The sequence below is a fragment of the Rhincodon typus genome, chromosome 7 (genome assembly GCF_021869965.1).
Source record: "Rhincodon typus isolate 14 chromosome 7, sRhiTyp1.1, whole genome shotgun sequence".
Taxonomy (NCBI): domain Eukaryota; kingdom Metazoa; phylum Chordata; class Chondrichthyes; order Orectolobiformes; family Rhincodontidae; genus Rhincodon; species Rhincodon typus.
Window position 1 is genome coordinate 53,160,675 of NC_063338.1, and position 16,376 is coordinate 53,177,050.

The 16,376-nt window shown below is 39.0% G+C and overlaps 1 protein-coding gene across 1 annotated transcript in view; it reads left to right on the forward strand.

Annotated features, from left to right (window-relative positions):
- Positions 1 to 15,781, forward strand: part of LOC109912788 (polypeptide N-acetylgalactosaminyltransferase 5) — a 69,034-nt gene extending 53,253 nt beyond the window's left edge. The window contains exons 7-10 of the mRNA XM_048599019.1: positions 6,864 to 7,199; positions 8,060 to 8,140; positions 13,971 to 14,129; positions 15,221 to 15,781. Of these exons, the coding sequence (XP_048454976.1) occupies positions 6,864 to 7,199; positions 8,060 to 8,140; positions 13,971 to 14,129; positions 15,221 to 15,361 (717 nt within the window). The 3' untranslated portion in view covers positions 15,362 to 15,781. The remainder of the gene's footprint in view (positions 1 to 6,863; positions 7,200 to 8,059; positions 8,141 to 13,970; positions 14,130 to 15,220) is intronic.
- The last annotated feature ends 595 nt before the right edge of the window (positions 15,782 to 16,376 follow it).

Genomic DNA, 16,376 nt, shown 5'->3' on the forward strand with positions numbered 1-16,376 from the left:
ATTTGTGCTCTTCCGGTTCAGGTGCAACCTGTCCTCACTGTACAGGTTCCACCTTCCCCAGAATGTGTTCCAATTATCCACAAAATGGAAGCCCTCCCTCCTACACCAGCTCTGTAGCCACATGTTAACTGCACTCTCTCCCTATTTCTTACCTCATTATCATATGGCACTGGTAGTAATCCAGAGATAACTACCCTGTTTGTCCTGGACCTCAGCATCCAACCTAACTCCCTGTACTTCCCCCCCCCCCCCCCACATTCTCAGTCCTTTTTCTACCTATATTATTGGTACCGATGTGTACCATGACTGCTGGTTGCTCACCCTGCCCCTTAAGGATCTTGAAGGCATGATCCAAGACATCACAGACCCTGGCACCCAGGAGGCAACATACCACCCGTTCATCTCATTTGCAGCCACAGAACTGCCTGTCTGTGCCTCTTACTATTAAATCCCCCACTACAATTGCCGTCCTATTCTCCCCCCTTCCCTTCTGTGTCACAGGGCCAGAATCAGTGCCAGAGACCTGTCTGCTATGGTCTTCCCCTCGTCTTTTCCCCTCCCCCCCCTCCCAAACAGTATACTTATTGAGGGGAACACAGGAGATCCCTGCACTGTCTGTCTATTCCCTTTCCTCTTCCTGACAGTCACCCAGCTACCTTTCTCCTGTACCTTGGATGTGACCACCTTCTTATAACTCTTCTCTATCACCACCTCAGCCTCCCAAATGATCCAGAGTTCATCTGGCTTCAGCATGCTGTTTTTTGAGGAGCTGGATGCACTGATCACAGGTGACGTCAGCAGGGACACCAGCAGTGACCCTTACCTCCCACATCCTGCAAGAGGAGCATACAGCTGCCCTAGCTTCCATTCTCTCTACTCTAGATTTCCAGAAGAATTTAAAAAAGCCTTACTTTACCAACCCTCCACAGTTTTTTGGTTTAAAGGAGGAGGATGGGTAGGAGACACTACACATGTAGTTTTTCCAGTTTAGCCAGTGCCCAAATAGATTAGTTCCCTCCTGGCTCACATTCTATCCACAGACCCACCACTGAAAACAAGGTCACTGCTACAAAAGGTAAGTTTTTAATACAACAACAACCTTACCATCCCATCAGCACCCTGGCACACACTGCAGCCACTGATTATTTGTGACATCGCATCTGCCCCAATGTTATCAGCCCAGATAAAGTGCCACATTCCTTCTACACACTGGGCCCAGTCTTCAAAAGCAGGATCAAAGGAATCAAGCTTCCCAAATAAAGGCATGATGGCAGAAATGCTTACCCCAACTCCAAGATGACTGTTGTAAGTGAATGTTCTTCAGGTACATACTATCCCACTCTCATTGCCACTGAAATAATCTGCATAGAGGCCAGTATTTTGTCTTGTGCACAGTACACTGGCCATGACCAATGAACTCAGAGTCAGTCCCCTGAACCAAGGTGATGCCAAATCTCCTGTTTATATTGGTTGGCAAGGACTTTCCTGATTGGCCCAGCTTAACAACTCTAATCAAGGATCTTGTAGTCAGTGAGGTCCACCTGGTTTTAATCAATACAGTGGGCAATGTTCTTTCTCTGATGAGATCTGTGAGCCCATGATAAAGCCCCACAGAGTGTTAGTTCCCCCATGGTTTTCTTCCCATTTTGAGGTCAGGGTGAGGAAATAGATCCCAAGTCTACCTTAGCCAAAATGAAAGTTAAATCTGTGCTGTGGGTTTTTTCTAAACCTCATGCTATTTATCTAACAATATTACGAGCACCACAATCTTTATATGTACTGGATAAGTCAATTGTCAAATATAATCTGGAAGATGAGTTTCTAGAATACATATGCGACATTTTCCTGAAGAAATATGTTCAGGAAACAATTGGGGAAATAGTATTGTACAAAGAGGCATGTTTAATTAGTAACCTCATGACATAAGATCCTCTGGAGGAAATATGATCATAGTAAATTTAATTTATATCAAATTTTAAAACAACATGCTCTGGCAACAAACACGGATGAGACTGATCATGTGTCCCCATAATATTAGATTTACAGTGAGACAGAATAAATCAAGATTCTTGAGTAGATTTGTAGCTCAGGTTGTGAATGCTATGGTTGGTTTGCTCGCCGAGCTGGTTCGTTAGTTTGCAGACATCTCATTACCCTGCTGGGTAAATCATCAGTGCAGCCTCCGATGAAGCGTTGTTGTATTTTCCGGTTTGTTATTTAAACTCTGGCGCCTGTTGGAGTTGATTATCTCACTTCCAGCTTTTCTTTGCAGTGATATGTACATAGGGTCTAGTTCGATGTATTTATTGATGGCCTTCTTGATGGAGAACCAGTCCTCTAGAAATTCCCGTGTTTGTCTCTGTTTGGCTTGTCCTAGGATCCTAACCTTGTCACAATCGGACTGGTGGTTATTGTTCTCTGTGTGTATAGAGAGAAATGAGCATTGGTCATGTCTTTTTGTTGCTAGTTGGTGTTCTTGTATTCTCGCAGCCAGTTTCCTTCCTGTCTTTCCAATGTAATGTTTGCCGCAGTCCTTGCATGGAATCTTGTATAATACGTTGGTTCTATCCATAGTGGTTAAGGGGTCTTTGGTTCTTGTTCACAGTTGGCGTAGGGTTGATGTAGGTTTGTGTGCTACTCTGATGCCCAGTGGCTGTAGGAGTATTGTGATCAGTTCAGATACATTCTTGATGTACAGTAACATGACAAGTGTTTCGGGGATGTACTGTATTTTCCTGTTGTTGTTTGTGTGACAGGCATCGTCGAACCCAGCTGTTCAAGTATCCATTGTCTCTAAATACTTGGTGGAGGTATTCTTCTCCATTTTGGCATAGTTCTGGGCTGCTGCAGTGTGTTGTGGCTCGTTTGAACAGTGTTTTTACGCAACTCCTTTTGTGGGTGTTGTGGGTGTTACAGTTGAAATTTAGGACTTGATCCGTGTGTGTGGCCTTTCTGTATATTTTGGTTAGCAATTCCCCGTAGGCCCTGCATTCTACCATCACGTCCAGGAATGGGAGCTGTTTGTTCTTTTAGTCTTCTCTGGTGAATTTGATGCCGGTGAAAATGTTGTTTATGAGTTGGTGTGTTTCTTCTAGTTTAGTCTGTTTGATGATTTGTGTGCTCTGTTCGAGTCTCTTTAGTGTGTAGATGATTTTATTTCCCTGTTGCGGTGTCAGGTCTGTTTCCACTTGTCAGTATGTATTTTGTGTCTGCTAGTAGCATCTGTGCTTTAGAGAATAAATCAGGAAATAGCGAGGGCATGTAACAAAGGTAGTACATTATTCATGGATGACCTTAATCTTCACGCAGATTGGAATAGTCAGATTGGCAGAGATAGCTATGAGGAAGAAATCTTAAAGTTTATTCAGGAATGTTTCTTGAAATAATATGTTGTGGATCCTGCTATTTTGAATCTGGTGATGCGTAATGAGGCAGGCTTAATAAATGGTGGCAGAGTAAAAGATTCCTGAGGAAACTGGTGACTATAACATGGTAGAATTTAGCACTCAATTTGAGAGTGAGAAACCTGAGTTGGAAACAACAGTGCTAAGCTTAAATAAAGATAATTACAAAGGACTTACAAAGGCAGAACTGGCTCGAGTGGATCAGGAAAGGAGTTTAGCAGCAAAGGTGGTTGAAAAACAATGGCACCCACTTCAGAAAATAGTCAATGGCTCACAACAAAGATATATCCCAGTGAGGAAACAAAGGACTCTAGGAAGGGGTTAAGCCAACCATAGTTAACCAGGGAAATTTAAAAGAGCATCAAATTGAAAGAAAAAGCATACGATATGTCAAGGAGTAGGAAAGTAGTAATCCAAAGAGTAGGAAAGTTCTAAAAAGTAAAAAACAACCAAAAAAAAGATAAATTTTGAGGGTAAACTTGCAAGTAATATTAATACGGACAACCAAGAGCTTCTTTAATTATATAAAAAGGAAGAGAGAACCCAAATTGAACATAAAGAATGAGGCTGGGGAAAGAATAATGGGGAACCAGGAAATGGCAGAGGAGTCGAATAAATACTTTGCATCAGTCTTCACAGTAGGAGACACTAATAACATTCCAAAATTACTGAGTAATTAAGGAGCAGAGGAAGAGAGGAAGTAAATACAATAATTATCACTAGAGAACAAGTACTGTGGAAACTAATTAGGGTAAAGACCGATACGTCCCTTGACTTGATAGCTGTATCCTAGACTATTAGAGGAAGTATCGAAGAGATAGTGGTTGCACTAGTAATATCTAATTTCCTTAGCTACTGGAAAAGTCCTAGAGGATTGAAAAACCAATAATGTAACATCTTTATTTATAAAGGGAAGGAGATATAAAGCAGGTAAGTATAGGCCAGTTAGTTTAACGTCTGTTATTGGAAAAATGTTAGGGTCTGTTATCACAGATGTAGTAGCACAGCATTTAGAAAAACATAATATGATGAAGCAGAATCAGTGTGGCGTCATGACTGTATGCCTAACAAATTTTGTTAGAATTCTTTAAGAAGATAACAAACCGGTTTGATAAAGGGGCAGCAATAGATGTAATTTTTTTTTTTTTTTTGCTTTTCAGAAGGCATTTGATAAGGTACCACATGTTAGGCTACTTCACACAATAAGACCCTATGGTGTTGGTGGTAGTATATTGACATAGATAGAGAATCGGCTAACTAATAGAAGGCAGAGTTGGGATAAGGGAGCATTTTCAAAAAGCAACCAGTAACTGGTGGAGTTTCACAGGAATCAATGCCAGGGCCACAATTATTTTCAATATATGTTAATGACTTGGATCTGGAACTGAATGTAAAAGTTTGTAGATGACATAAAAGTAGATGGGAAGCAAAGTGGTGAGGATGGCACAAAAAGTCTGCAGAGGGATATAGACAGATTAAGCAAGTGGAAAAGTCTTAGCAGCTGGAAAATAATATTGGAAATATGAAGTTATGCACTTTAGCAGGTGTCGAACATTATTCAAATGGAGAAAAACTGCAGAAAGCCACAACACGAGGTAATAAGGAAGGGAAATGGAATGTTGGCCTTTATTTCGGAGGGAATAATGTATGAAAGAGAAATTTTGCAAAAATTATACAAGGTACTAATCGGACCACAGCTGGAATACTGTGAATAATTTGGGCCCTTTTCTAAGAAAAGGTATACTGGCACTGAAGGCAGTCCAGAGGAGGCTCATTAGATTGATACTGGGTATGGAAGGACTATCTTATGAGGAGAGGTTGAGTGGGTTGAGCCTGTATTTATTGGAATTTAGAAGAATGAGAGACAACCTCATTGAATATACAAGATTCTTAGAGGACTTGGCAGGGTAGATATGGAAATGTTGTTTCCCCTTTTGGGAGAGTCTAAGACCAGAGGACATAATCTCAGAATAAGTAATCAAACATTTAAGACAAGGATCAAAAAGAATTTCTTCTGTCAGAGGGTTGTGAATCTGTGGAATTCCTTATCACAGGTGACTGTCAAGGCTGGGTTGTTAAGTACGTTTAAGGATGAGATAGACAAAGTTTTAATCAAAGAGGGAATCACAGCCTATAGGGAAATGCAGAAAAATTGGGTTGAAGATGATCAGTTCAGCCAAGATCTCATTGAATGGCGGAGCAGTCTCGATGAGGTAAATGAGCTACTTCTCCGATGTCTTATGGTCTTATGTGCCAGTCATGTGTTGGCAAACCAGTCAGAGTTCTGGGATACCACTGAGCTACATAAAGGTAACAACAAGCAGATAAGGAGTAACTTTTAGTAGCCAAGCACACAACAAGAAGTAAAAAAAGAAAATAAACTTCTGTCAATGGAGCAAGAGACAAGCACCCAGTCAACCAGACATTGTGAGCTGGTGTCCCAGAGTGGACTGATTTCACTGCCTGTCTTATGGTTGGTTCTCCCTACTCTGTTTATCATTGTAATTGACTTAAGTCTTACAATTAATGATAATTGAATACTTTATGACTTGCAAGTTTGCTGATGGTGCAAGGTAAACTGTGAGAAGGACACAAAGAGGCAGTAAAATATAAACAAGTTAAGTGAGTGCGCAGTAGAGTGACAGATGGAGATCAATATTGGCAAATGGAATGTTATTCACTTTGGTAGTAAAAATGGAAAAGTAGCACATTTTTAAAAGGTATGGAAGTGTTAAAATTGATGTTTAGAGATATTTAGGCATACTCACACAAGGAATGTAAAGTTAGCATGCAAGTAAAGCAAGAAATGAGGAAGGCAAGTGGTATGTTGACCATTATTGCAAGGAGATCTGAGCACAAGAATGAAATCTTGCTAAATTGTACAGGATTTTGGTGAACTGTGTGCCATTTTGGTCTCCACATTTAATAGAAGGTATTCTTGCTTTGGACACAGTTGAACAAAGGATCACTAAATTGCTTCCTGGGGTGAGAGGGTGTCCTGTGAAGAGAGGCCAATTAAATGACCTATACTCTGTGAAGTTCAAAATATATGAGAGGTGATTGCATTGAATCATACATTTCAGGAAGAAATTAACAAGGTAGGTATTTCTCCTTGCTGAGGATTCTAAAGCATGGGCTTACGGTCTGGATGAAGAGTGAACATTTAATTAGACTGAGATTTGGAGAAATCTATTTAACTGAAAGGGTTTTGAATCTTTGGAATTGCCTACCTCAAAGGTTTGTGGATGTTCTGTATTTGAGTATATTTCAGGCTGTGGTAGACAAATACTTTGTTTCTCAGGAAATCAAAGAATATGAAGAGTAGGTGGCAAAACAAAATTGAGGCAGAAGATCAATAATTAGTATAATATATGACAGAGCCTTCTTGAGGGCTTGTTTTGTTTACTCCTGCTGCTATTTGCTATGTGTTTAAATATTTTCTTCATGTTTGTGGAGCAGGTCTGGATGTGTGGAGGAGAAATTGAGATTATCCCATGTTCAAGAGTGGGCCATATTTTCCGTGATGGCAATCCATACTCATTTCCAAAAAACAGAATTAAGACAGTAGAGCGGAATCTGGCCCGTGTAGCAGAAGTTTGGCTGGATGAATACGTTGATGTTTTCTATGGTCATGGTTACCACCACCTTCTTAACGCAAATAATATTGAATTTAATATTGGAGACTTAAGGAAACAGAAGGAACTCCGGAAAAAACTCCAATGTGAGAGCTTTAAGTGGTACTTAGAAAATGTCTACCCTGATTTACGGACATCATTAGTGAGAAGTGATGGCTTGGTAAGTTCTTACAGAGGGGCATTGTTTTTGAGGTAAAATCAGGAAAGGGAACCTGGGAATTTAATGGCAATTTTCTGTGAATTTAAAAAGGTAATCTTAAAATATGTGAAAGTTATCAATCACAGTGCTTAGGATCTGGAATGCACTGCCTGAGAATGTGGTGGTTGCTGGTTTAATCGTGGCTTTTGAAAGACATTTGGACAATTGTAGGAGAAATTTTGTGGGCATCAGGAAATAGATGGGGAAATGTGAATTGGTGAGTAATTGTTGCTGAGAACTAGCATGGATGCAATGCACTATATGGCCTCCTGTTCCATAACCAAGCTATGATTTTGTAGTTGCTATAGAAAATGTGTTTATTGTTATACACAGAATAATGGTCAGTTTAATACATTGTTGCCTTCTAATGCCCCCAACAAAGCCATATTAAGGCAAATAAAGTTTTCAGTGATATTAGTTATGGCACAGTACCATTCGATATACATTGTGATAATATTTCCTGTAATTGTGAAATATTTCCTGTATTTGTTACATCATGAATTAAGCTCAGGAAATGCAGTATCTGTGTTTCTGAAATTTTCTACTATCAATCCTTATTTCTATTCTCTGTTTCAAACAATTGAAACTACCGATGTGACACTCTACTCTAAGATATTAGTGTAAAGAACTGTTAACAAATTTGTGTAAAGAAAAATGCCTTAAGTTTTCATCTTCTGGCAGTAAAGCAGGTCACCACAGTAGCTTTAGATTGATAATTTCAAAATAGCTGTCAGCATATTGATTGTTTAATATTTTCTCAGCAGCATTTAATAAAATATAACCTGTTCCTATGTGAAATAATGATTGTTATCAATTTCTAGCTTTTTAATGTTGGAACAAGAAAATGTCTTGCTGTTGGAAATGGCACATTTTCATTTGAACTGTGTGACATTAGTAAAAAGGTAAGACAACAACTATGTTACACTGAAGCCAAGTTGATCAATCGCCCTGATTTTCTCAAGCACAAAATTACAATGTAAATCTTATTGCTGTTTTTCTGCCATTTTTCTCTTTGCTCCCACTTTGGTCCAGAACTTGATATAAACCACCAAGGCTTCGAGAAACACAAGAACCCAATTAAAATTGCAATTTAGAGTCCTACGATGTACATAGAAGCCCAATAAAATTCTGATATGCAAATCTGTGGGGCCAAAATTGTGAGAAATTCATGCAAAACAGCACAATGGAACATAGCCAACTTAGCAAAAAAAAACCACAAATCAGAGATCATTGGCAGCCGTTGATAATGTAAATACTGCTTGCATTTTTAGTGTTTATGGCAAGCATAATAATATTGCACCTTTTATTGCCCTCATGCCAATCAGTCTAGAATTTCAATAGTTCAACTCCATAAAAGGGCTGCCAATTTTTCTACCCTTTCTGCTGGCAAATTATTGATCAGCTCTGGAAAAGCAGACACATCTCATGCTGTTAAATTTAAATTTTGTCTCATCACCTTTTCTCACTGGTGATCACTGACATATGTCCTGTTCTTTTTGCATGTTGTCTGCCTGAGCTATCCTCTACCTCAAAATAGTTTCCATAGATGATTATTTACTGTATTATCCCAGTTCTAATTATGGAAAGCTGCATCTTTCACCAATAATTTTTTATATATAATATATTGTGCTAAGGCAGTGCTTCTCATTTTTTTTCTGAATGTGACTCAATTTTATTACTGCAGATTTGGAGAATGACCCCAGAATCAAAATTTGAGGAGGCAGCAGGAAAATTGTTGATTTGGTGGGGTGGAATGGGGGTGGGAGGTGGTCATCACTTGAACATAGCCATGCCCATCTAACTTCAGAAAAATAAGGCAAGAATTTAAACAGACGTCAGAGCCGTTACATGCAGTCCAAGCTTCATGAAACTCAAGGGCCTAAAATCTCATTTTGTGACCCCACTAGAGGTCAAAATCGATAGCTTGGAAGCTTTGTAATTTGGGTTGAAAACTGATTGAAAATACATTAGTGCATTGTGTAGCAGAAATCATGTGGAAAGCAATAGGGAACGGTGTGATGGTTTTGTCACTGGACAAGTATTATAGAGACAAGGCAAATGAGGGAAGAGTTTAAATTCCATTGCAACAATGTTGAAATTTGAATTGAATTGATAAATCTGGAATTAAAAGATATTCTAACAGTAACCATGAAACCATTGTTGATTGTCATAAAAAAGCCAACTAATTCATTAATGTCCTTTAGGTGCGGCATGGTATACTGGCCTCACAGCGCCAGGGACCCGGGTTCAATTCCAACCTCGGACGACTGTCTGCATGGAGTTTGCATATTTTGCCCATGTATGCGTGGGTTTCCTCCCACAGTCCAAAGATATGCAGGTTAGGCGGATTGGCCATTCTAAATTGCCCATAGTGTCCTGGGATGTGCAGGTTAGGTGGATTAGCCATGGGAAATGCAGGGTTATAGCAATAGAGAAGGGGTGTAGGTCGGGTGGGATGCTTTTCGGAGGGTCGGTGTGGACTCAGTGGGCTGAATGGTTTGCTTCTACACAGTAGGAATTATGTAATTCTATGATTTAGGCAAGAAAAATCCTCAACCTGATTTGACCTAAGTCTGACTCCAGAGTCACAACAATAGTCCCCTTATATTGAAATCCCCCACCATAGGGAAAAGATGCCCGCCATATTTATACCCGCCACAATTTTATAAACCTCTATAAGGTCACCCCTCAACCTCTTATGCTGCAGTGAATTAAGTCCCAGCCTATTCAGCCTCTCCTCATAACTCAAACCTTGTATTCTCAGCAACATCCTGGTGAATCTTTTCTGAGCCTTTCCCAGCTTAATAATATCCTTCCTATAACAGGGCGACGAGAACTGAATAGACTGAGCAAGTTCAAAAAGAAATTTTAAAAATTGAAATCACCAATTAGTGGGATGACTGTTGGAATTGAGTACTTCACCCCTGTGTCTACCTCACCATGGTTGGTACTTAAATTCACTCTGAATTGGCCTAGCAAACCTCTCAGGCTTCTAAGCCAAAAAAGTCTGCTAAAAGGAATTAAAGGAACCCAACATCGATCACAGTTCCAGAAATGACAACGGCACTCAAAGCCCTGGTCAATCCTGCAAGTGTCTGCCTACTAACTTTTGAAGACTTGTGCCAAAGTTGGGAGAGCTGTACCACAACTAGTCAAGTAGCAGCCTGACACAGATTCATACCTTAGAGACAATGTCCAAGACATCACCAAACCCAATCTTAGGTGTGTTTTGTTCCATCAGCAATACTGATTGTCCGGAGGCAGCAGCACAGTGGTACACGTTTGGAAGAATTTTACACTGGGAATCCTCAAAATTGACTCCAGACTCCATGAAGTCATAGAGTCATACAGCACAGAAACAGACCTTTCAGTCCAACCAGCCCATGCCGACCATAATCCCAAACTAAACTAGTCCTGCTTGCCTGCGCTTGGCCCATATCCCTCCAAACCTTTCTTATTAATGTACTTATCCAGATGTTTTTTAAACATTGTAACTGTATCCTCATCCACCACTTCCTCTGGAACTTCATTCCACACATGAACCAATCTCTGTGTAAAAAATGTTGCCCCTCACGTCATTTTTAAATCTTTTTCCTCTCACCTTAAATTTGCCCCCTTATCTTGAAATCCCCCACTATAGGGAAAAGATGCTCGCTATATTTATACCCGCCACAATTTTATAAACCTCTATAAGGTCACCCCTCAACCTCCTATGCTGCAGTGAATTAAGTCGTAGCCTATTCAGCCTCTCCTCATAACTCAAACCTTGTATTCTCAGCAACATCCTGGTGAATCTTTTCTGAGCCTTTCCCAGCTTAATAATATCCTTCCTATAACAGGGCGACGAGAACTGAATAGACTGAGCAAGTTCAGAAAGAAATTTTAAAAGTTGAAATCACCAATTAGTGGGATGACTGTTGGAATTGAGTACTTCACCCCTGTGTCTACCTCACCATGCAATGTGCCTGAGTTAAAAAGGGTTATTGCAAATCAGTCAAGGTTAATCAGAGTACATTTACCCACCTTTCACTGTACAACAATTGTGAAAAATGGGTGTGAGAAACCACAGGGCTGATGGTGAGTGTGAATGTTGACTCCAGATTAGGATGTGTAAATAAAAATGTGCATATAAAATGAGTATATTGCATATTAATTGAGCAAATGATCTCCTCCTCTGTCATTGAGTCACAGAGTTTTACAGCATGGAAACAGACCTTTCAGACCAACTCGTCCATGTCAACCAGATATCCTAAACTGATCTCGTCCTGTTTGCCAGCAATTGGCTCATATCCCTCCAAACCTTTCCTATTCATGTACCCATCCAGAAGTCTTATAACATCTGTTCAAACATGAACAAAGAAACCTCTCGCTCATTATGACCTGCCACCCCCTTAAGTTGATGAATCATCTCCTTTCGTGCATACAACTCTTTGAGGGTGCAATATATCGCAAAGGATACTGAATTTGGGTGGGTGACTTTAATGTCCAGCTTAGCTGCTGCACCACTGACTGAGCTTGACAAGTCATAAAAGACATAGTTGCTTGACTGCGCTTGCTGCAACTGGTGAGGGAACCAGCAAGAGGGAAAAACATACTTGGTCTCATCCCTGCCATTTTGCCTGTAACAGATACATCTGTCCAAGATAGTGTTTGGTAGGAGTGACCATTGCATAGTTCTGTGGAGACGATGTCTGCCTTCGTATTAAGGATACCGTCCATCAAGTTCTGTGGCGCTGCTATCATAGTGACTGGAATTGATTCTAGCAACAACAAACAGATCTAGAAAGGCAATACCGTGTATACATGGGGCTTTGTGGGCACCAGAAAAATTGTATTTAATCACAATCTGCACCCATATGGCCAGCATATCCCCAACTCTACCATTCCCAAGCAATCCAGGGAATCAAACCTAGTTTAATGAAGAGTAGAGGACAGTATGCCAGGAGCAGTACCAGGCATACCTATAAGTTTGACATCAACCTGGTGAAGTTATAACACCAGACTACTTGCATTCCTAATTACTCTCAGTTCTAAGGAAAGATCACTGGACTCAAAGTGTTAACTTAGCAGGTTTGGCAGCATATGTGGAGAGAAAGCAAAGTATCTCCAGCAATTTCTATTTGTGTTCTATCTTTATCTGGTCTCTCCCTGTGATTGAATTTTCTCAAATGTTTTGTGAGGGCAAAGGCGCCTACCATTCCTATGTGTTCTGAGTCCTGAGGCTGTGTTCCTCAAATTTTTGGTTGAAGGATTTCTTTTCAAATGGATTAATCATCATGCACCCCAATCTAAATTGTCATATGTAAGTGCAACATGTAAAGTGTGTTTTAATGATCCTTTTAAGAGAATGGATATTACAGACACTGATGAGATGGGTGTGCCTGTTTCTTAGTGTAGTACCTATCTTTGGCAATGGTGCAAGGAGAGCATGAGCCCCACGAATGTATAACATAGAGAACAGGAGCTGAGGGAAAGAACAGAAGCCCATGATGACCAGAACATAGTGAAAGCACAGTCCAGTGAGTGCACTAGACTTGCAGGAAGTATGCATGAATACAGGGAGAGTAAAGCAGGGATCCAATTACTACTCACTGACGTATTCCTGTTTACGGCAGCCTGAGCAGTTTCCTGTACCTGCGTGTTATCCGTACACAATAGAGAACGTGGAAGGTCCTTGTGGGATCCTTAATTGAGAACCACTGAATTAGAAGAAAAAGAGAACACCCTCAGTTTATTGAATAGACCACTTTTTCAGTGGTGCTTCATTTGCCAGTGGGCTTTTGGCAATGACAAAAAATGGACGGTCACAGATCAGTGCTCTGTCTAATTTTTCGTTTCCACTGACTACAACCATTGCCACAGTAAAATGTTAAGAACACAAGTTTGGAATGGAAAAAGCCTGAATGGTTACTTATGCCAGTATGTCCCATAATGACCTCTGCAGTGTATTTCTGGGGGAATCTCTAATTTGGAGGTATTTAAGTGAAGCCCTAGAGTATGTGTCCATCTCCATAGGTACACTGTTCACAACCTAACCTGCTGCCTTCCAGAGATGTTCACCTTCCCCTCCCTCCAGTTCTAGCAACAATGGTATGATTCTGTGTTTTGAATCAGATGCAGGCATACACTGCTTCATTATGATAGTGAAATAAATGATAACTGGGCACTTCTATCAATACTTTAAAGCTGTATTCTAGCATCATTAAGTTTGTTATCAATAGCTTCACGTTGTGCACTTTCCTTGAACTACTGATTAAATCCCCACAATTCTTTTACTTTTCTGGCTCTACTGTTAGGCAGCTGTTCATTATTTACACGTGCACTTTCCTATTCCACTAGGATTTATTTCACTGTGATCTTCACTAAAGTTCATCTTTCTTTCATTACATCATCTTTGGAGTTGAAATAGCATGATTTTTTCCTCTCTTTTGGGAAAAGAAAGAGTGCACCATTTTTTTCTGGTTGGAGGTGTGTATTCACCTCATTGCTGTTTAATTGGCAGTGCTGTTTCACTGCATCCAGCATAACTCAACTACCAGAAAGCGTCTTTGAATGGTATTCAGTGGGGAAGTATGAAAAGTTGTTCAAAGCAGTACCATTTTCTTCCTTCATTAAAATGTACCTACTTATAAGGTCTTGTCATGTCCAGGATGAATCATTCTTCATATTATTCAAGAAGATTGGCTGAAATATTTCTTGCCCAAATATTTGAAATACTTATTTTCTTCACAGAATCAACATTTTAGTCATTCATGGTTAAGACTAATTAAACAGATGGATATGTGCATTGCTGTATTGGATGTGAATCAGGTGTTGGGGATGAAACCCTGTGATAAAAAGAACAATAATTTAAGGTGGCTGCATCGGTCCTTTACAGATGAATCAACATTGGTAAGTGCCAACTTGACTTTGAAGACAGGCTTTTCCACTTCTGAATATCCCCCTCGCATCCCAGTCAGAATTGAAAGTATACAATCTTGTTTATTGTGTGATCTTTTTACTCCAGAACATGTCACAGCAAAAAGAACTTAAAGAACATGAAAATTATTAATTCACCAGCTGAATCCTTCAACTGGGAACATTCTCAGTATTTTTCATTCAGATTATTTTGAAAGTCTGTTTAAATAAATAGTTGCATTCTGCCCTTCTTTTATCTCTGGGAATAGTGAATTCAAGAGTGAGACCTGTTCATATAACATTTTTCAAATAGTGTTAAATTATGTATTTTAGCTTTACACACAATTTGAAATCCATATAGGTAGTTTAATCCACCCTACCAGAAGAAATTTGTTTTTGTAAATCAGCAATACATTAGGCTCTAAACGGCTAGGGTGTGCATTTTGAAATGCAGGACTGGGAGATGATAGAGCAATGTGGAAGCATCACTGAAATAGTGCCTCTTAATGCTCCAGTATTAATTTCACCCTTTCAGATCACATGTTTATTAATAACTTTTAAATGGATCATTTAAAGTGCTTTTATGTACTTCTGGATGTTGTCCTTATAATAAAAATGATCAAAAATGAATTCTAGCTACACTTTAAGTTGTTGTCAGCTGACTTTCAGCATTATATGGCAATATGAAATATCCATTTTTCTGTCATCTGTATTAGTTTTCTGGCTTTATAAATGCAGATAGGCGACTTGTTCGCTAGAAAGGTTGTCATCCTTTTCATGGATTCTGAATGATCCTTCACCAAAGTCCAAAGCATTAAGTATGACCCACCAACATATTTAATTGTTCTATGTCATAGTTTTCAAAGAGGTTTAAGGTTTGTTCAGCATCAATATCAAATAGTGTTTTATTTCTTTAGTCTCTTAGCTTCCTTCATTTCCACCCATTCAACACTGAAGTAAGAACTTTAAGAAAGGAAAGGAGAGGGTTATCATGTTTAAAAATGCAAAAATTGCTTGCTTATAGTATAGTACAGAATTTGTTTCTATGTTGTTAAAAGAATGCTAAATATTACATTATTTTATAGATGGATCATATTCTTTGGGAGATGTCTCAGTTTCCTGTGTGTTTGGAAGGAAATCCATTTGGAAACATCTTGACAATAAATTCCTGTGATCCAGTCAACAGTCACCAAAAATGGAAATTCACCAACTATTATGAAGATTGAAGGAGGTAGCAACAATGATAGTGTCACAAGCATTTTCAAAGCATTGTGATTGAAACTATATATGATCAGATGGATGCCAAGATCAGTGAATATTAAACGAAGGACATCGAGCCATTCTAAATAATGTGCAAATATCTTTTAAAGAGCAAATGTTTCCAGGTGGGATCCTGAAAGAACTGGAACACAGGGGTTGAGTAATACTTGGCTTCAAACAGAGGCAAATAGTTTTCTGCTCTTACAGAAAAGTCAAATCTTATTTTGGTTTGATCTACAAAGGTGGTGTATTTTTCTACCTTGTTTTTTAGAAAACTGTGGAAAATAATTTATTGTAACAAAACAAATGTTAATCTGTGAATTAATGTAATTTGGACACTTTCCCTTTGTTAAGTGCCTTTAAAACTTTTTCTTTCATATTTATATAAAAAAGGGAAGTTTTAATGTTCAAATCCAAAAGACAAAATGACAGGATTTGGTGAGATGATAAGAAATTAATAAAAAATATGCAGTTTTAATTTTAGGCTTTCAAGTTTTTATTTCACTCATTATACCAATTCCACTCATTAGTTTTTTATTAATTACTTTTCTGTGTAATTTTCTGACAACTTAGCTTGTAAACGTTTTCTTTTAACATAAGTTTCAGGTGCCTTTACAGCAGGTTTTCACCAGAATGGTTTGTTGTTCAATTGCAATTCTGTACACCTTGTAGAACCTGTAATTCCAAACTTGTAATCAAATCCATTCCATAAACAGTCTGCAATTAGCAGAATGACAACTGACTGGGGCAATAAAGATAGAAAGTAAAAATATTATAAGTTGCAAGATACTGCGCATGTTGTTCAAGAACAGGTCTACATAAAAATCAACAGAGCAAAGAATTGGATGGATTTCCTTAGGCTGCAAACAGTATGTTACAGTACAGAATGCTACAAAATACATAATTTTGGTATATCATTAAAAGAGGTACCTTTAAACCTAAAAGAGATAACGAGAGAGACAGTGGATGCATTGGTTGTAT